At 40.1% G+C, this 21,294-nt stretch overlaps 1 protein-coding gene across 2 annotated transcripts in view; it reads left to right on the top strand.

The window, feature by feature from the left end:
* The first annotated feature begins 3,301 nt into the window (after positions 1-3,301).
* The window catches only part of TRIM33 (tripartite motif containing 33), a 111,218-nt gene continuing 93,225 nt past the window's right edge, over positions 3,302-21,294 (top strand). For both annotated transcript variants that reach the window (XM_054564897.1, XM_054564898.1), the window contains exon 1: positions 3,302-3,827. In XM_054564897.1, coding sequence (XP_054420872.1) covers positions 3,302-3,827 — 526 coding nt within the window. The remainder of the gene's footprint in view (positions 3,828-21,294) is intronic.

Genomic DNA, 21,294 nt, shown 5'->3' on the forward strand with positions numbered 1-21,294 from the left:
TTTCAGAAACCTTTGGGTCTTCTTTACATTCTTTTCATGTTTACCCTATTCCAGGTACTGATAGCATTTTATGAATATTTAATTGTCAAACTTGAGGTGGGTCCTACTAGTAACAAATGCTCTTTGACAAATGAGGAAACTAGGGCAAGTTAAATACATTAGCCTAAATCACATGGCTAGTAGGAGGTGGAACCAGGCTTCAAACTCATAATTTTGCCTTCTAAGCACAGATTCAATCTTCATGCCATTCAGTCTCTCCACCACAGATTTATCAGTATTTCAGCTACAAGAATGATTTCAGTTTCTCCTGCAAGCTTTTTGGGCTTCTATTACAAATCAGGGATGTAGCTAGTTATCTGTTTCAACATCCCCAAGTACTCCAACAGTTCAATTCCAGGCACTGCCTTCTCAGAGCACATGATAAATTGCATGGAGGAAGGGGGGACTAGTCCTCTCTATAAAATTATATAGTTTTCAAAACAACACTTTTATACTAGAGTTTATTAAAGGGAAGCAGTAGTAGGCATCAAAAGGTTAAGAAAAATCAAAAGGTTTAGGTTGAGAAGTTCAACGCATTAACTTTTTTTTTGAAGTCAATTTGGAGAAAAGTACTTGCTTTTTATTATATATGCTCCATATTTTTTCACCACCTGCCCAGAAACCACCCTGGTCCAATCAACCATTATTGGGTTAGCAGCCTAACTGGTTTTCCTTCTTCCACTTTGACACCCTGCAAGTGATTTCTCCCGGAAAGCCACAGTGATTCTTTTAGACTTTGAGTCTTTGCTCAAAACTCATCTAAGACTTCCCATCTCACTCAGCATCTTAAAACTTGGGAATGAGTACCTTGGGTACTCCAGTGGAGGAAGTTTTTCCAAGGGATACACAAGCATGTATATATCTATAGTTTTTGAATGCAGTGCTTATGTGTATAAAAATGAAATTGATACAGGACCCTGTCTCTTAGTAATTCTGTATATACCCACATCTATGTAAACAAACTGAAAACAAACCAAACTACCAGCCATTTCATTAAAACATTCCCAATAACACTTTACCCTTTATGTTTATTATTTATTTAACAAAACACCTTTTATTATGTACCTTTAAAACGGATGCTAGTGTTTGTTAAGCCACTTTCGTGTTTACTTTCCCACTGGATAGATTTAAAAGTAATGTAACAATTTAAAAATGTTAGTATTGCAAAACTATTTAGATTCATGATGAAAATTTTAGAGTCAAGTTACAATGTTTGAGAGAAGAAAATATTTTTTCAAAGTTTAAGGGCATAAAAGTTAAAAAAAAATTGAAGAGCATTTCTGTGGATGACCTGGTCCCCTTAATTGTCTTATGTTCTCCTACTCTTTCCCTTGGTCAAGCCACTACAGCCATACTGACTCCTTGCTGTTCCAACAATCCAAGAATCTCTGCCTGCCTCAGCACCTTAGTTCAGTATTTACTGTTTGTTTCTCTGCTGCAGAATGCTCTTCTGCAACACAGCCACAGGCTCATTCACCTATCAACACAACCTTTCCCTAATCATCTCTAATCTCTTACTCTGCTTATTTTTTCTTCATAGCATTTATTACTCCCTGGCACATGTTTATTTTCATTCTTCTCCCATTAGTGTTGAACGAACTAAAAAAGTTTGGAGGCTCTGGCTAGAAATAAATGACAGATTTATTCAAGGGCCTTGAGGTTTGCAAACTGGAAACACAGCTAGGCAAAAACCGGAAGTGGTTGGAAGAAGAAAGAAAAGTTGAGTTCTTATAGTAAGAAGTGCATTCTTGAGTATAATTAGTCCTGTGATTCTTAGCCCTAAATTTGGTCCAGGATGGTTATCAGTCAGATGTCAGTTAGTCCAAACTGGTAAGTTCTTCAGGGGTAATCAGAGGGTGATCTGGAGGTCTGTTGCATATCCAGGCATTGCTGCAGGGCTAGACAGTTCAAAAGTTTAAGCTCCTAGGCTAGTTAAAACAAGAACAGAATCGTTTCCTCATACCTCGACCTATTTGACTTTAGTCATTTAGTAGCTTGACCATAGGGACTCCGTTTTATTTCTTCACTCCGTTCTTCATGATCTTGAAACTCCTTGAAGGCAAGGACGTCTTTTACTCTCTGCTGTTACCCTAGAATCTCTAAAACACTATCTGATACATAGTAGAGGTCGGTATTTTTGAACAAACTAAAAATGTTTCCAAGTGGCCTCCTTTAAGGATTTATATATCAGCTCAAAGACTAAGTTTTTTGGGAACACTGTCAGAACACAAAAGGAGTTCATGATTCCAACATTAAAACAATCGTTGCATTACACAAAAATCCTCAGAGTACTTGTTTGTCAAATAGAGACAACCCTTTCTGAGAGCATCTGTTACCAACATTGCTAGGGCATTCGTAATCCTTAACACTGGTGACTCCCCAAACTGACGCACATCGCAATCAGACCAAGAGACTTTTCAACATCCTTCAGCCTCCCCATTTCCTGATGCAGGTCTCGGGTGTGGTCCTGCTATCTCGGCTTTGAAAGAGCCCTCAGTTGATTGGTTTTCTGATAGGAAGCCACGTCTGCGAATCAGTCACCTTAAGAATCTAAACAGAGCTGTTAAAGAGTTTCTTCCTCACCAGGTCTTTTCAGCTTATCTATGGTAGGCCCTCAGTTTAAAAAAGGCAAGCAAGCAAGCCCCTTAACTGCTCCCTTGAGGTACCACCACTCAAGGGCACCGGGTCGCTTAAAGCATAGACCCATGAGGTCAGCACCTCAGAGCCGGGCGGGCCCGGCGTCCGACCGTGCAACTGAGGTCTCCGCGGAGACGCGCCCTCCTCTGGGGACCGCGCCACCCGGGAGACGCTCGCTCTGCAGGAACCCGCCCCGGACTCCTACCCCTCCATCCTTTTCACTTTTCTCCCGGCTCCACCTCTGCGTCCCAGCTCATAACCAACCCCAGCCCTAGCCTAAGGTAGTGCGGCGCACACCACCCCTGGCTTTAAAAGCGAGCTGAACTGCGGCGTCGCAACGCGCAGGACCGCAGGTCCGGAGGGGCTGCGAGGACGGCTCCGAGCCCGCGCCCGGAGTTCCCGCCTCCCTCCGAGGACGTCCTGCGTACGTGCGCGCGCCGCGCCGGCCCCTCATCCACAGCACGACGCGAGGGCGGGGGTGCCGCGTGCGCGCGCGTTCTCGTCCGTTCGTTCGCTTGCTCGCTCTCGGCGGCCGCTCTCGCTGCGGCTGCGGCTGGGGCTGGGGGCGGTGGCGGCGCGGGCGGCGGGCGGCGCGGGGCGGTCCGGCGGGTTCAAAGAGGAAAACATGGCGGAAAACAAAGGCGGCGGCGAGGCTGAGAGCGGTGGCGGGGGCAGCGGCAGTGCGCCGGTAACTGCCGGGGCCGTCGGGCCCGCGGCGCAGGAGGCGGAGCCGCCTCTCGCCGCGGTGCTGGTGGAGGAGGAGGAGGAGGAAGGCGGCAGGGCCGACGCGGAGAGCGGCGCGGCCGGGCCCGACGACGGGGGGGTGGCCGCGGCCTCCTCCGGCTCGGCCCCGGCTGCTTCAGCCCCTGCGGCCTCAGTGGGCCCTGCAGTTCCCGGGGGGGCGGTATTGACGCCGGCCCCGGCTCCAGCCTCAGCTCCCGCTCCAGGTCCTTCGGCGGGGCCGCCTCTTGGACCGCCAGCCTCGCTCCTGGACACCTGCGCCGTGTGTCAGCAGAGCTTGCAGAGCCGGCGTGAGGCGGAGCCCAAGCTGCTGCCCTGCCTTCACTCCTTCTGCCTGCGCTGCCTGCCGGAGCCGGAGCGCCAGCTCAACGTGCCCATCCCGGGGGGCAGCAACGGCGACATCCAGCAAGGTGAGCGGGAGGCCCTGCCCGAGGTCTGGGCTGAAGGGGCTTGGTGGGGCCGAGGAGGAGCTGGGGACGGAGGTGCTCGGGCCCGGGGCTGCTCGGACCGGCGCCGTCTCGAGGGTTGTAAGGTGAAAGACACGGCCCCTGGGACAGTTTCCAGAGCAGCTGGACCGCCAGAGATACGGGGACGGTGGAGGGAGGGGTGCCAGCTGCGGGAGACTGGGGGAGGGGATGTTGCTCCAGGGGGGGTTTGTGCGGTGCGAATACTGGCCGCCAAGGCGTGGACTCGGGCCGGACGCAGGTTCGGGAGAGAAGGGGTCTGGGAAACGGCTGGTGGGAAGCGTTTGGGCAGGGAAGGCCCAGCGCCGGGAGAGGTGTTGAGGAGGGAGTAGGTAAGAGATGAGGGCCGTGAGGGGGAATTGTTCTAGCGGAGAGGACTTGACCTGTTCAGATCTAGAGGAAAGAAGGACTAGGATTAAATAGAGGATAAAGGGCATTGGAGAGTTTGGAGTTAAGAGAAGGCGTCTGGTAGAAAGTAATTTTAAGGTGACATTGGGAAGGAGAAACTCTGGCAAGAAAATAGCTGCGAGAGGCCTGCATGGTTAGGGAAAAACACTAAGGTTTAAGGGTGAAGGAGAAACGAACTCTGAAGGGAATTGGAAATAAGGGAGAGCCGGGCCTGAATTTCAGTTCATTGTACGTTATTGAGCCTCTGGTGTTCCAGACACTGTAGGATTGAGTAAAACACTCATTGAGGAGCTTATTCACAGCCTAAAGGAAACAAATATAGAACCTATCGCAATAGAGGTGGGTACTTGCTGCAATGGTGTGGCACAATTTAGAGGTCAGAGAGACCTCGCTAAATTGAAGACCCTTGAGCAGGTTTCTTGAAAGGTGAGTAATGCACAGGGCACCTTACACATCCCTGCGGTGAAGGGATGTGTAAGGTACTTAGTGGAAATCAAGTTGGATTCACGGGCTGAATAGGTAAGGGATCTGCAGTCCCTTATCCGAAACCCCTCAGAATAGTTAGGAAATTTTTCTTCCTTGTAACGTCTCTAATACTCCAGCACGGCCTGGGTTAACAACACATTGATATTTCTGTAGTGAAACATACAGATATCACACTAATATGGTAGACAGTAAATAGCCTTCCACAATTCAGGGTGGGTTTTGTTACAGATTTGTGAGGGAAAAAAATTCACAAAGCTTTTGAGTTTTGGAGCTGCAGGTAGTACGGGTTTCTGGATCTGCATTAAGGATTTGGGATTCATCCTGGAGGGTGTATCCTGTACAGTGTAGGCTAAAGGGATTCCTGAAGGACTTTGGCACCTTGAAGGGTAGGAGAAGGCAAGGCTGGAGGCAGGACCAGTTAGGAGGATCCTGGAAGTAATCGAGGTGAGAAATTAGCATTTGGGATGGGTAGTGAAGGGCTGATGTCACGTATTAAAGAAGGGAGCATTTTGCTGTCGGGGAACGGTATTGACTTCGGGGGACATATTTGGGTTTGGGTATTTACTTTGACACTTCCTACTTGTGACTTGGACAGATAAATTTTTCTCAGCCTAAGTTTTCTCATTTGTGAAACAGGGACAGAATCACTTTCCTCATAGGGTTATTTCATTGATAGAAGAAAGTATGTATAGTGACTAGTACATGATAGTTGCTAATGAAATGGCAGCTAGTTTATTAGTAGTAGTAACTAATTGTAAGTAGCTGTGGTAATGGAGATTGAAGCCTTGAGAGTTCCAGATTTTTTAATTTAGTTATTTATGGCTTTTTGTGAGGGGGGAGGAGAGATTTGTTGGTCCACTTATTGATGCATTCATTGGTTGCTGCTTGTATCTGCCCTGACCAGAGAGGGAACCCACAACCTTGGTGTATGGGGATGATGCTCTAACCAGCTGAGCAACCCAGCCAGAGCCCACAGTTCCAGGTTTCTTGTTTGATGGGTGGCAGTGCTGTTAGTGCAAATAAAATAATTCAGGTACAGAACGGGGGTGGGGTGTGTGTGTGTGTGTGTGTGTTGTGGGGGGCGTGGAGAGGGGTGTATAATGGTTGTGGAAGTAACTAACTGCTCATGGCCTCATGGGTGTATAAGACAAATGGGATTCAGCGTTCTTGTGGGAACCTGGATTAGGTGAGAGATTCAGAGGGCGCACAGGATAAAAATTGGGTTTGGCTGCTGTGGCTGAGGGGCTGAGGTAATGCAGTTGGCTCTCTGATATTTATGCAGACGAGAGAATAATAGTCTGTAAATTCCCTCTTCTTTTCTCTATCCTTTGTTTTGAACTAGGAGAAATAAGTAGATGGGACTAAGTACTGTTCGTCTCAAGGAAATACTGCTTTCTAACCAGTGTATGGAACAAACTAAGTCTGGCAGCCACCATGTTTTTAGGCAGGGAGTCTAGGAAATAATGTTAGTATTAACTCCTGTTTTTATCTTTCGCTTTGCTCTTTAAAGTAGTGAGCATGCTGTTCTGGAAAGAACACTGACTGGATTTGGAGTCAGGGGACAGAGGTCTACCACTTGTTTCCTAGTTCCCAAAGGTTCATAATGTTTCTGTCCTTCAGTTTCTCTCTAAAATGTAGCTAATAGTCCTTCACTTAATATCTCACTAAGTCAAATTAAATAATAAATGTGAAAATGCTTTTATAAATTGTGAAATGCTTTGCAAATGCAAGGTTTTATTGAACAACCTGTGGTTCCATATCTGGTCTTGGCAGCCATAGCTGGTAGTTTAATTCATCTTAAGTGGTTCTGAAACGATGACAGGTACATTACCCTCCCTTCTGACTGACCTTTTTTCTGTTCCTCTAACACACCAAAGTTACTCACATTCTTTAGCCGTTCCCTGTAGATTGAGGGTTCTCCAAGTGTGGCTTCTGGACCAGCAGCACCAGTATCATCTATGATCTTGTTAGGAATGGAAATTGTGTGCCCACTGAAGGCCTTCTGACCAGCAGTCTGTTTTAACAACCCTCTAGATGATTTTGATGCACACTAAGTAAATTCTTCAGTGAAGGGTTCCTCACTTCAAATGTTGCCTCCTGAGAAAGGCTTTTTCTGAGTACTCTTTTATCCCCCCCCCTTAAATGCTTTACTTTTTAAAGGAAGTATTGGGGTTATAGCAACATTAAGAGGAAGATATGGAGCTTTTAAATGAAAATTAGAATCTTGGAAAACTTTATCTGCTGCCATGAGCTTGACAACTTTTCAACATTTAAAGGCATTTATGATGAGATTGGTAGTTATATTAGCACTTTTTTTCTGGAATATTGTGCAATGAAAGGTTAACATAGTGAACTAATATTTTCCAGATGACCAAATGCATGATATTACAAAATCATGCATAGAAAAGAGATGCAAAGTGCAAAATAGGCCAATAGATAAGAGAGTAGTAAAAGTTCACCAGTATGGTTTGAAGTTCCACATTGCTGCAGATGTTTAAGAAATAAATACACTTTTTGCCCTGGCCTGTGTGGCTCGATTGGCTGTCATCCTGCACCCTGAAAGGTCTCAGGATTTGATTCCAAGTCAGGGCACATGCCTAGGTTGCAGGTTTGGTCCTTGGTCAGGGCTCCGTCAGGGCTTGTATGGAAGGCACCCCAGCGATGTTTCTCTCTCACCAGTATTTCTCTCTCTTCCTTTCTCCTTTCCCCCCTTTCTTAAGTAAGTAAATAAATACACTTTTTATATTTTTTTATTATATCAAAGAATAGCCACATATCTGTCTGAAAAGGCTACTAAAATAATTCTGTCCTTTTCTTAAATACATAGCTGTATGAGGCCAAGCTTTCGTATTTTTCGAATAAAACAACTCATCACAACAGATTTAGTCATTTTCTATTAAAGCAGACAGTAAAGAGATATTTAAAAATCTAAAGAGTGTCTCTCTTTACTAAAAGCTTTTTGTTTTGGAAAATAAAGTTACGTCTGATAATGTTATTTAAACAGGTCATGCGTTTATTTTTAAATAAATTAGTACAATATTTAATTTCAATAAAATGTTATTAGCAAATAAAAATATTAATAAAATATTTTAAAATTCTTACAGTTGCTTCTCCTACTGTACATGTTGATGGGTAAAACCCATCTAAATGAAAGCTCTTTGAGATTCTCAATAATTAAGAGTACAAGAGGGATCCTGAGACTAAAAAGTTTGAGGCCTGCTCTCTTAAAGGGACAATCAGAAAATGATAACGTAGAGTCAGTCATTGGGAGGAATGTCAGACCATGGAATAGTAGAAGATTGCAGATTCATACATTTAATATTTCTTCATTTTGGGGTACTCATTACAGTTTTTAAAGAGCACAGTAAAAAGAACATGAAGGTGAAAAAAGTACTTAATAACTGGTTGACCTTTTGCAAATTCCTCACTGTAGTTCTTATCCCCTTTCACCCCCACATGAAGACTGGTTGACTGGGTTGTATCATTTTACTTTCCTGAGCCCAAGATTGGAGGTTGGACTCATAGTATTGGATAAATTAACCTATGTCTCTTCTGTGGCCACAAACTACCTTTATCCTTAGCTTCTAGAATGGACATTGGTCATTGACAAGGGATAAGTGGGGAAAAAAGACCAAGGATGAATTAATATAAGTAGATTATTTTTAGAAAAATATTTGAAGCTTGTGGTTTAATGATGGGTAAATAGCATGAATTAATGTGGTACTAATGAATAACACTTGAATGCTGATTATATGCAATTTATGTTGCTGCTTCTGTGAATTGCTTGTCCCTGTGTCTTTTATTTTTCTTTATTTTGTTTGTATTTTTTGTTTTGATTTACAAGAATTCTTGGTAAGTTCCATATGCTAATTCTTTGTTGGTTATGTAAGTTGAAGATTTATTCTGAGCCTACCATGGCTTGGTGTGGTGGTGTGGTAGCGTGGTAGTGAGCCTCCAGATGCCCACATTCCTTTCTCTCCTATTCATGCCCTTCTGTAGTCTCAGTCTACAGTGACTTGGCTGGTCTGGGTGACCAAGAAACTACAGCAGAATTTACAGTGACTTCTGAGGCTAGGCCATTAAAAGCATACAGCTTTACTCTTAACTCTTTGGATCCTATGTTTTGGGTAAAAAACTGCTACTCTAGCAGTCCTATAAAGAGACCCATGTAGAGAAGAACTGAGATCTTCTGCCAACATCCAGCACCAACTTGCGAGCCACGTGAATGAGCCTCTTTGGAGCTGGATGGATCTTCTAGCGTGGTCAGGCTCTCAGATGACTGCAGTCCTGGCTGACACCTGACTGCAACCTCATGAGAGGCACAGGGACAGAACTGCTTGCCAAGTCACTTCCAAATTCCTGACTCTTAAGAAACTGAGAGATAATGAATTACTGTTTAAAGCCACTAGTTTTTGGGGTAATTTGTTACATAGCAATAGGTAACTAATACACATGACTTTTTTTTTTTATTCTTTAGAAAGTTGTCTTTTGATATATGGAAGATGTATTATTTTTTTAATTAAATCTCCCACCTCCAATTTTTCTGTTTTTATTGCTTATTATAAAGCTAAAGTAAACTTCGTTACAGGCGTACCTGGGAGATACTGCAGGTTTGGTTCCGGTCCACCGCAGTAAAGCGAATATCACAATAAAGTGAGCCACACAAATTTTTTGGTTTCCCAGTGCATTTAAAAGTTTTGTTTACACAATACAGTAGTCTTTTAAGTATGCAATAGCATTATGTGTAAAAAAGCAATGTATGTAGCTCAATTAAATATTGATTAAAAATGCTAATAATTATCTGAGCTTCAGTGAGTTGTAATCTTTTTGCTGGTGGAGGGCCTTAAACTTCAATTTGTAGAAAAGGCAAGATTTGTAAGGTGCAGTAAAATGAAGTCTGCTTGTGTTCATTAAGGTAATTTTATTCTCCTTCACATATACCTTGTTCATCATCAGGATTTGTCTTGACTGATTTTTTCCTCTTACACATTTTAGAGTCATATTGTAAATGTTCATTTAAAAAAATACTTGTCAGTATTTTTGTTGGATATATAGATTGCTTTGCATATATAGATAAATTTGGGAGAACATGCTTTCTTTACAATTTGGTTTCTGCCTATTCATAAACATTGTATGCCTTACCATTTACTTAAATCTTCTGGTTTTGAATATTATGTAGTTTTTTTCCTAGAAAGGTCTTTCACATCTTTTTGAGTTATTCCTATATACAGAAGGATATACTTCTACTTTACCATGGTGTAAAAATGAAACCCATTCAGTAGAAATTGGCTAGTCTAAGCTATGATGGATGGTAGGTTAAAAGCATTTTCACCTTAATATTTTATACTTACAATGGGTTTATTGGGACATAACTCCATTGTAAGCCGAGGAGCATCTGTGCCCCCTTACCAGGAATCAAACCAGCAACCTTTCAGTTACAGGATGATGCTCCTGTCTATCAACTGAGCCACACGGGCCACAGCTGTACTCTATATTTTTACTTTTAATATAAATGGTTTGTTTCAAATTACACCTAGCTGTGTTTGCTTTGTTTTCTTGTTTTTCATTCCACGTTTTATCTTTTAAATATCTAAAATATTTATTTTATATTTGTATTTGATAATTTCATTATCTGAGGTTCTTGAGGTCTTATTTTACTACTCTAGCCTCTGCCCACTCTTGATCATAATAGGGTAAATGTTGTCTTCCAATGTTTTACAGATTTTGATGGTAACCATGTTTACCAGGGCATTATGTATGAATCTGGTCAGCTGGTTTGCAGCTACAAGCTTCTGGAGAGTATTTTGATTTGCTTCTTTTGGGTGCCACCAACACAAAATCACTGAAATCAAGTTTGGTTGGTGTTTCTTAGAACTGGCAGATGTTGATTTAGGGTTTAACTTTGTAGGCTCACCTGTGTTGGGAAATTCTCAGGAGGGAAGTTCTTTCCTCGCTCTGAACTTAGGCAGTGACAATTTTTATTTCTGTGCTATTGGTCTGATTAAAAAAAATTACTACTGTTATTTGCTTATGCACCCTTCTGAGAGTGTAATTCTTGCCTGCTTTATGAAAAATCTTGGTTCCACCTACTTTGCATAAGCTCTAGTCTCTGATGTCTTCTCCATTCTTGGTACACTACCATGTTTGTACATCATAGCAGTTGCTAAGAGTAAAATTTCTGAGCCTTTGCATTTTCAAAGTTCTCTTTATTTTACTTCTACTTAAATGGTAATAGCATGACTGAATATGAAATTGTAGGCTGAATATATTTTTTTTCCTCAGAATTTTGAGGAAAACTCAAAGTGTTTCAAAGAAATTAGTGTTGCCAATAGTAGTCTGTTTTTGCTTCTTTGTACCACCTCAATTGAGGTTTGTTTTATTTACTGTTCCTGGAACCTTTTAATCTCTTTTTCCTTGTTCTGAAATACAGTGATATATCTCTATTGATTTTTCCTTTTCTATTGTTTTTAATAGTTCACTGTCCATTTTCTATTAATCTTGTGATCTTTGTTTGTAGTAACAAAACTTTAAACTTAAAAATTTTTAACCCTGGCCGGTGTGGTTCAGTGGATTGAGCCCTGGCCTGTGAACTGAAAGGTTGCCAGTTCCATTTCCAATCAGGGCACATGCCTGGGTTGTGGGCCAGCTGGGGACCTGCAAGAGGCAACTGATGGATGTGTCCCTCATACATTGATGTTTTTCTTTCCTCTCTCCCTCCCTCCCTTCCACTCTCTCTAAAAGTAGATAAATAAAATCTTTAAAAAGATTTCTTTATAAGGATACCCTCCTTCTCCCACCCTCCACATCCCCACACACACTTTTGGAACTGTTACTGTTTGGAGGTTGGCACATTTGGGTTCATACTTTCTCCTACCTCATCTCTTATGTTTTCCTTCTCTTTGCTTTCTTATTAACTGACTGACATTCTGAAAGATCTTTCTGACTTTATTTTCTAATCTTTTTTCTTTTTATGTTAATTTCTTTTTGCCCTTTTTGTTTGAGGCTTCCTCAAGTGGTGGATAATCCTTGTACTCTTCATTCAAGTGAGGCAAACAAACGCTGATTGGAGGTTTTGTTCTTGTTAATTGTTGGGCTTCATTTTAGATCAGGGGTTGGCAAACGATAGCCCATGGGCCAAATCTAGCCTGCTGCCTGGTTTTATATGGCTTATAAGCTAAGAGTGATTTTAAAATTTTTAAATGGTTGAAAAAAATCAAAAGAATATTTTGTGATGTGAGAATTATATGAAATTAAAATTTCATATTATATGAAATTTTTATTTAATTTCATATTGTATAAAATTAAAATTTCATAATTTCATATAAAACCATTTTTAAGAAAGACTGAATTTATTTTGAGAGAGGAGAAGGGAGGGAGAAGGAGAGGGAGAGAAACATCAATGTGAGAAACATCCATTGGTTGCCTCTCCTACGTGCCCTGACCGGGAGACAACTTGCAACCCAGGCATGTACTCCCTGCACGGCAGTCTAACAGACGACCCTTTGCTTTGTGTAACAACACTGACCCAACTGAGCCACACTGGTCAGGGCCATAATTACCATTTTTGGAATACACCTATGCCCATTTCTTTACGTGTCATCTATGACTGCTTTCATGCTGCAATGGCAAAATGAATAGTTGTGACAGAGACTGTATGTGGTACTCACTGCTTTGCATTGCTTTTTGGTGCCCTACAAATTGCAGTGATGCAGTTAATAACTTAATAGACGTATATGTGTATGGCTGTAGCATGACGTTTACAAAGATATTTTAATTATGGTTGCATACCTATCATTTGAAATAAGAAAAGTGGATTTCATATGTTACACTTTTAACGCACAGTGGAGTGTGGGTTATTTCTTATTTGAATTAGTTGGCAAAGTGTTTATTACTTTTACTATAGTTTTGTACAGCTATATTTATTTGCTTACATAACAGTACAGCATATGGACAATACCAGATTAAGTACTAGTCATGATATTCCCAACTCACAGGAAAGCAATGAGCAGAGAAATTAGAAAAAATTAAAAAAAATATTTTTTTTCCTTTATTTTGTGTGAGACATTGATGTGCGAGAGATACATTGGTCTCTCTCATACATACATTGAATGCTAATATCCAAATTAAACAGATTTCTCTTCCAATTACTAAAGAATGGCTTAAAAACTCATGTCATATAATAAATTTTTATGCAGAAAATTAATATCACTCAAAAAATCTCTGTTTTTTTAATTGGGAATAAAGCAGATACAAGAGTGTAGGGTATTTAGAATCATGTAACTGTTTTACTGTGTTTATCAGTCTGAGGAATTGGAAGTAATAATTCAGAGTAAACAGTGCATTTCAGCTGTCCTCTGCAAATTTGAAATCTGCTTTGTGTTGAGCATCACTTATATATGTTGTGAAGTATATAAAATGGATACAGTAAATCAACCTTGAAACCATTTAAGAAGACTCACTTTACTAGAGAATAATATTACTTTATTTTTAAAAAGATTTTATTTATTTATTTTTTAGAGAGGCGCGGGGAGAAGGGAGGGAGAAAGGAAGAGAAACATTGATGTGAGAGAGAAACATTGATCGGTCTCCTGTAGGCTGTCCCAACCAGGGACCAAACCAGCAACCCAGGCATGTGCCCTGACCACGAATCAAACCGGCAGCCTTTTGCCTTGTGAGACAACGTTCAACCAGCTGAGCTACACTGGTCAGGGCAATAATGTAAGACTTAAAAATAAATTAATAATCAAATGTTCATAGAAATATGGTTCAGAAGTAGAGAATAATTATGCCTGAAATGTACTGCTTTTGCTCTTAGTGTTGGTTTGAAGGTAATGAGCCCATTTTCTCATGTGCATATTGTGATTGATTTTGGCTCTTACAGTTTCGGCTATAATCCAGACTTTTAACATTGATCTAGTTCTTCCCCCTCCCCTGTTTTCCATCCCTAGTTTATGTTTTATAATTTCAAGTTAGATTATCTGAATTAGTAACTGATGGAGAAAATAAGATGTGGATAAATATATTTGAATCTGACTAGACTTTGTTTCTTACCTGTAAAGGAGCATGAGCTCCAAGTTAAAACTTTTTCATGTTGTCTATTTGCTTATAAAAGAGATCTCTCAGATAATATTATTCTTATTTTTTAAAACAATCGAGGCTACTAAGGCAGAGAGGTAAAATTTTACCTAAATGTGGCTGTTTCATGGAGATAATAGCAGGGCCTCAGATGGATGCTGTCAGGGTTCAGGCATATAAGACATGGAATATATGAAAGCTTGCTCAGCCTAAAAACAGTAAAATTTGAATTTAAAAATACTGCATTCTGGCTAAATACATAATACCAGATAGGCTATCGGTTTTCTACCTTTGTTGTAATCAGAATCTGATTAGTCACTTTTATTTGAGTTGGATATAATTATTTTATAGTTAGTTTGACTGGTTTCATAATTTTAAAGATTTTATTTTTTATTTAGTTTTAGAGAGAGGGGAAGGGAAGGAGAGAGAGGGAGACAAACATCAGTCTGTTGCCTCCCCCACCCTAGTCATATGACCTGACTGGGAACCAGTGACCTTTCAATTTGTGATGGGCTCTCAATCCACTGAACCACACCAACCAGGGCAATTTCATAATTTTAAAAGCTTAAATTTAAGTACTTACGTAAACTTTTTCCTTTAAATGTTTCAGTAAGCTGTTTTGTAATATTTTAGTAAGAATTAAGTATCATTAGAATTATCAGTATTGTTGGTAGACAAGAAACAAATGCAAGAGAATTTCCAGATTATCAATTTTGTAGTGCAGTTGGGTAAAGTGATTGAAATGTTGAATAAATGATGATTAGGAAGTTCACAAAAGCCTACTTAACCTATGACATAGTTGTCTTCAGAATTTTACCAATTCTCACCAAACCGTATAATATACTTCTGACATTTACCTGTTTTTCCCACCTCTTGAAACATTCAAGTTTTCACTGGAGTTAAAATTAAAATTACCACTAAAATATAGAAGAACAATCACCGAAAACTGTCAAAATCAAGTTGAATCAAGTCTGACAACTACAGAATAGAAGAAACCACATCCATTCAGACTGGTAGGAGGGGTGGAGATGCAGAATGAGCTGGTCCAACATCTGTGTGTGCTGGTTAAAAATTCTGGAGGGCCGGAGGAATATCTCAAGAGCTAGGAGTCCCAGACTGACATCAGCACCCCGCCCCCGCCCTCCCCGAGTTTCAGTGCCAGGAAGAGAAGGCCCCATAACTCTTCTGGCTGCAAAAACCAGTGAGGATTGAGTTGGTGGAAGAAACTTCTGGCTGCAAAAACCAGTGAGGATTGAGTTGGTGGAAGAAACTTCTGGAGTCCCAAGCAGTTCCTCCTAAAGAATCCACACACAGACTTCTTCAGACTCACTCCCCCGAACTACAGCACTGGAGTAACAGCTTAAAAGGCACCAGTGGCATACCAGGAGGAACGGAAGTTACTGGTATCAAGGCAGGAGCTGGGGGATAGCATTTTCCCAGACAGAAAGGCAGGCAGAGGCCACTGCCCCTTTTCTGAGCCCTCCTCCCACAGAGCTGGGGGGTGGGTACCATATCTGAGACTCCATCAAACCTGGCTATTGCTGTTTGCCCAATCCTGGAGATGCCACAAGACTTGTCCTACTCAACTTATGGAGGAACCAAACTGTTAACTGTGACTTTTCCATATGAATGACTGGCCTTGGCTCATGCTTCACAACTTCCTAAATCTTGTCAAACTAACAAAAACTGGGCTCAGTGAGCCCCTGGCCTCCATACCTCTTGCTAAGTGTCCTCAGACCTGGCACTAATAGCAGCAGGCAGCCTAGATTCATAGCTTGGCTTCACCTGGGATCTTCAAGCCCAGCACAAGTAACAGCCATCTCACATTGCTTTGTAGCTCATTCAGGGTGGCCATAGGCAGAACACAGGAGAGGGCTGACCTTGGTCTGCACTACCCAGGAAACCTCAGAGCCTATGTACCCAGTGGACAGCTACAGACCACATCACCCTTGCCCCTGCATAGCTGATCCTCCATGGAGGGTGGAGGTTGGTGGTCAGTGGATACAGCCAGTCCTTATAGCTGACTGGCCTGGGTAAATCCCTCCCATTGATCTGCCAACAGCAACCAAGGTTCAGCCACAAGAGAAGGGAGTGCTCAGCCTACATGAAGAGTGCACCACACATACTCAGTTTGGGTGGTAGGGGAAGCTGTGCCATGGACCCCACAGGACACGCACTACATTAGGCCATGCTACCAAAACAGGGAGTCGTAGCAGCTCTACCTAATACATAGAAACACAGGGAGTCTGCCAAAATGAGACAAAGAAACGTTGCCCAAATGAAGACCAGATCGAAACTCCAGAAAAAGAACTAAACAAAATGGAGATACACAATCTATCAGATGCAGAGTTCAAAACACTGGTTATAAGGATACGCAAGGCACTTAGTGAGGACCTCAGCAGCGTAAAAGATCCAGTCAGAAATGAAGGATACATTAACTGAAATAAAGAACAATTTACAGGGAAACAAAACTAGAGTGGATGAAGCTGAGAATCAGATCAATGATTTGGAACATGAGTAAGGAAAAACTAACCAATTAGAACAACAAGAAGAAAAAAGAATCTGAAAAAACAAGGATAGTGTAAGCAGCCCCTGGGACAAATCCAAGCATTTCAACATTCTCATCATGGGGTGCCAGAAGGAGAAGAGAAAGAGCAAGAAATTGGAAATCTATTTGAAAAAATAATGAAAGAAAACTTCCCTGATTTGGTGAAGGAAATAGACATGCAAGTCTAGGAAGCACAGAGAGTCCCAAATAAGATGGGTGCAAAGAGGCCCACTCCAAGACACATAATAATTAAAATGCCAAAAGTTAAAGATAGAGAATTGTAAAAGCAGCAAGAGAAAAGCAATTGCTTTGTAGTTACCTACAGGGGAGTTCCATAAGACTGTCAGCTGATTTCTCAAAAGAAACTTTGTAGGCTAGAAGGGATTGGCAAGAAATATTCAAAGTCAGGAAAAGCAGGGACCTACAGCCAAGATTTGTTCTATCCAACGAAGATACCATTTAGAATCTAAGGGCAGATAAAGAGCTTCCTAGACAAGAAGAAACTAAAGGAGTTCATCATCACAGACCATTATTATATGAAATGTTAAAGAAACTTAAGAAAAAAGAAGCTCAAAACTATGAACATTAAAATGGCAATAAATACATACCTGTCAACAATTGAATCTAAAAACAAAATAAGCCAGCAAGAAGGACAGATAGAATCACGGATACAGAGAGCATTTTGATAGTTGCCAGGTGGAAGGGGAATGTGGAGGAATGGGTGAAGAGGTTAGAGGATTAAGAAGTGCAAGTGGGTAGTTAAAGAATAGGGAATGGAGTAGTCAAAGAATTTATACGCATGACTGATGGACATGAACAGTGGTGGGGGGATTGCCTGAGGGAGTGGGGGCAAAAGGGGAAAACTGGGACAACTCTAATAGCATAATTATAATAAAATATAGTTAAAAAGTATCAACCAAAATGGAGTTAGATGAGTGGTTCTCAACTGATGTCATGATGTCATAGTAGCGTGTTACACTTGATCTTTTCACAGTCCTGTGAAATTTTGTACAATGCATGAAATTTATATTTGTTACAGTTGCGCATTTAATGCCTGTTAGACCTACTGTTGAGTCCAGTGAGTCATTTAATGTGGCACAAAACATGATGCCACTTGCTTGGGTCCTTAATGGCATAAATTCAACCTGATGGCAAGGAAAGTTGTCTGAACACTGCTCTTTTAGTAGAGTGCATGATCAAGGTAGTAAACATTTACTCATACAGAGTAGTTTTGTGAATGGGAAACTAAAATATTGGTATATTTTAAGTAATATGTGTAATTTTTAAAGTAAGCAACCTGTTGAAATATGCATAGACAAAAATGTAAAATTCTGAAGTATATAGTTCAGTGAATATGCATGAAGTAAACGTACACTTATAAATCCAGCACTCAAAATGAGAAACAGTATTATCACTAGCACCCTGTGAACTCTTTTTGTGTCCCTTTCCAGTCACTACCTATGATCTTGACTTCTAATGCCATAGGTTAATTTTGGCTTGATTTTAAACTTGATATAAATGGAATATACATAGTGTGACTGTGTGCTTTTGCTCAACATTGTGAGATTATTTATGTTGCTTATGATTGTTGTTTGTTCCATGTCTTCACAGCATTCATTCATTGTATGAATATGCTAAAATTTGTTTATTCATCAAATGTTTAGACATTTGTGATCTTTTTTTTTTTTACCATATGATTGTGTTCATCTCTACTTTAACATGTCTCTTGGTGAATATATAGACACATTTCTGTTGGTTATGTTACCTTAGAGTGGGCTTGGCGAGTCATGTTGCACGTAAGTACAGCTTTAGAAGATAATACTAGTTTTAAGTGGTTTCATCAATTTACAGTTAGTTTTACCAGTAGTGTTTCAGATTTTTAAATGCTTCATGTCCTTTCTAATACTTGATGATATTACCAGTCTTTGACATTTCAGCCATTTTGATGGACATGTAGACCTATAAAATTGAGCATCTTTTTGTATGTTTATTGGCCTTTAGGTATGTTATTGTGATGTGCCTTTAATAGTCATAGATAATAATGTAATACCTAGAATATATAAAGAATGCTTATAACGTAATAGTAAAAATAAAGACTCCAGCTTAAATGAGCTGAAGGTCTGAAGAGACAAGTCTCTGAAGAAGATATACACATGGCCAATAGCACATGAAAAGATGCTCAAGATCATTAGTTATTAGAGATGTAAATCAGAAGCACAAGACACCACTTCTAGGTTGCCTCTAATAAAAAAAATCAAAACAGTGTTAGCAAGGATGTGGAAAAATTAGAACCCTTAAACATTGCTCGTGGGAATGTAAAAAGGTGCTGCCATTGTGAAAAAACAGTTTGTGATGGTGAATGGTCGCATTACATTCTGAATGTAATTAACACTACAATAGTACATATGTGAAAATGGTAAAAATGCTAAACTTTATATTTAAACTTTATTTTGTCACAATAAAAAATACTTTAAAATTGTTTTTCCTTCCAGAGATTTTAAAACTTAATAGAATCATTTATTATTTGTGGTTCTGTGTTTTATAATTCACCTAGTCACTAAAATTAATTTGTAACTCTAAAATCGGTCACCGTGGCATTTGTTTTTTTAATTTGTGGACATGTGCAAAGTTGCAAAATACTTGAGTTGCCCAGTGCGTGTGTTAGCAGCTGAGGGGAGAGCAAGGTGATGCTCTGCCTTCCTTCAGCTCTCTTATTGGAAACTAATATCCTTTGTATCTTTATTTTGTGCCATGCCTTTCTCATTTTTGTACATTTTGTTGTTTTTACTGTTGAAAATGACCCTCAAGTGTAGAGCTGAAATGCTGTCTAGTGTTTCTAGGTTCAAGATGGCTACGTATGTTTCATGGAGAAATACATACTAGATAAGCTTTATTCAAGGCATTTATAGTGTTATTGGAGATAACACTATAACAGTGCTGATGGCTTTCTTTCATTGTTAATAAACCTAGAATACATATTAAATTGTGTTTAAAAAGAAATACACATAAAAGAAGGTTATATTTGATTGGCAGATGAAAATGTTGTGCCGGTGTCTTGCAGGAACCAACCTTGAATTTCCCCTAGTGATGGTTCAGTATCTGGCAATTTATTTTTTGTAGCAACTTCATAGAATATAACTACTGTGAATAGTGAGACTTGAATCTATGTAAATGCAAATAAACATTTTTCTCTTTTATGTAGATAGCAACATTTACTTCTTTCATTTAAAAATGTATCTTCGAGGAGACAAATGTATTTGAAAAAATAAATTAATAAAAAGTGTATCTTGGAGATACTTTGTTATTTGTTCTGAAATCTCTTTAACCTTAGTATAGCTATTCTTTAAAAAATATGAGGACTTTATTGAGGTATAATTCACAAACAATATAATTCACACAGTTGAAGTGTACAGTGGTTTTAGGTATATTCCCAGAGTTGTGCACCATCACACAGTCTATTTTAAAATGTTTTCATCACACTGAAAAGAAGTCCTGTGCTCTATTGGTGGTCACTCCGCTTTTATCCACAGTACCCTCTCCCAGACCTAGACAAGCACTGGTCCACTTTCAGTCCCTTGTAGATTTGCCTATTCTGAACCTTTCATATTAACGAGATCATAGAATATGTGGTCTTCAGTCACAGGCTTCTTTGATTTAGTACAGAACCTTTCATTTCAAGGTTTATATATGCTGTAACATGTGCTGGTACATCATTCTTTTTTTCTTTTCTTTTTTCTCAAGATTTATTTATTTTTAGAGAGAGGGAAAGAGAGGGAGAAAGAGGGGGAAACATTCATTACTTGCCTCTTGTATGCACTCGGAGTGAGCATCAAACCTGCAACCTAGGTGTGTACCCTGACTGGAAATTGAACCTGTGACCTTTTGGTTTACAGTCGATGCTGCAACCAACTGAACCACACCGGCCAGGGCAGGTCATCATTCTTTTTGGGCTTGAATAATTTTTTGTGTTGTGGTTATACCACATTTTGATTATTTGTTCATCAGTAGATGGGTGTTTGAGTTTCCCCCTTTTCTGACTGTTATAAATAAGCTGCTATGAACATTTTTACAAAAGTTTTGCATGAATATGTTTTCACTCTGTGCGTGTGTGAGAGAGAGAGAGAGAGAGAGAGAGAGAGAGAGAGAGAAAATGGAATTTCTAGTTTGTATAGTAACTATATTTACTCTTTGAGGAACTGCCAGACTGTTTGCCAAAGTGGCTGTACCATTTTATAAGTTATTCCTGTCAGCAATATGTGTGAGGGTCCCCGTTTTTCCATAATCTTGCCAGTAGTTGTTATATCTTTTTTATTGGTGCTATCCTGGTGGGTGTGAAGTATCTCATTGTGGTTTTAATTTGCTTTTTTCCTGATAGCTAGTGATGTTGGGTATCTTCTCATGTGTATTTTATTTGTATTTCTTCTTTGAGGAAATGGAACCTGACCCTCTGTAAGACTTTTGCCCATTATTGAAGGATTAAAAAAAAATTACTTATTTTTACAGAGAGGGGAAGGGAAGGAGAAAGGGAGAGAGAAACATCCATGTGAGAGAAACATCAGTCTGTTGCCTCTTGCATGTTCCCTGACTGGGGACAGAACCTGCAGCCTAGGCACATGACCCTGACCAGGAATCAAACCAGCGATCTTTTGCTTTGCGGAACGATGCCCCACCAACTGGACCACACTGGTCAGGGCCTTGCCCATTATTTAATTGGGCTATTTGACATTAACTTGTCAGAGTTCTTGTCTTGTATATTCTGAATAGTAGATCCTTATATCTGATTTGCATGTATTGTATCTTGTATTTGTGGGTGGTCTTTCATTTTTTTGATGGGTTCATGTTGCACAAATATTTTTAACATCTCGCTATTTTTAAAAACTTTATAATTGTGAAAAA

This window comes from Pteronotus mesoamericanus, unplaced genomic scaffold (assembly GCF_021234165.1).
Source record: "Pteronotus mesoamericanus isolate MK-2021 breed Mesoamerican mustached bat unplaced genomic scaffold, CSHL_Meso_final scaffold_99, whole genome shotgun sequence".
NCBI lineage: Eukaryota > Metazoa > Chordata > Mammalia > Chiroptera > Mormoopidae > Pteronotus > Pteronotus mesoamericanus.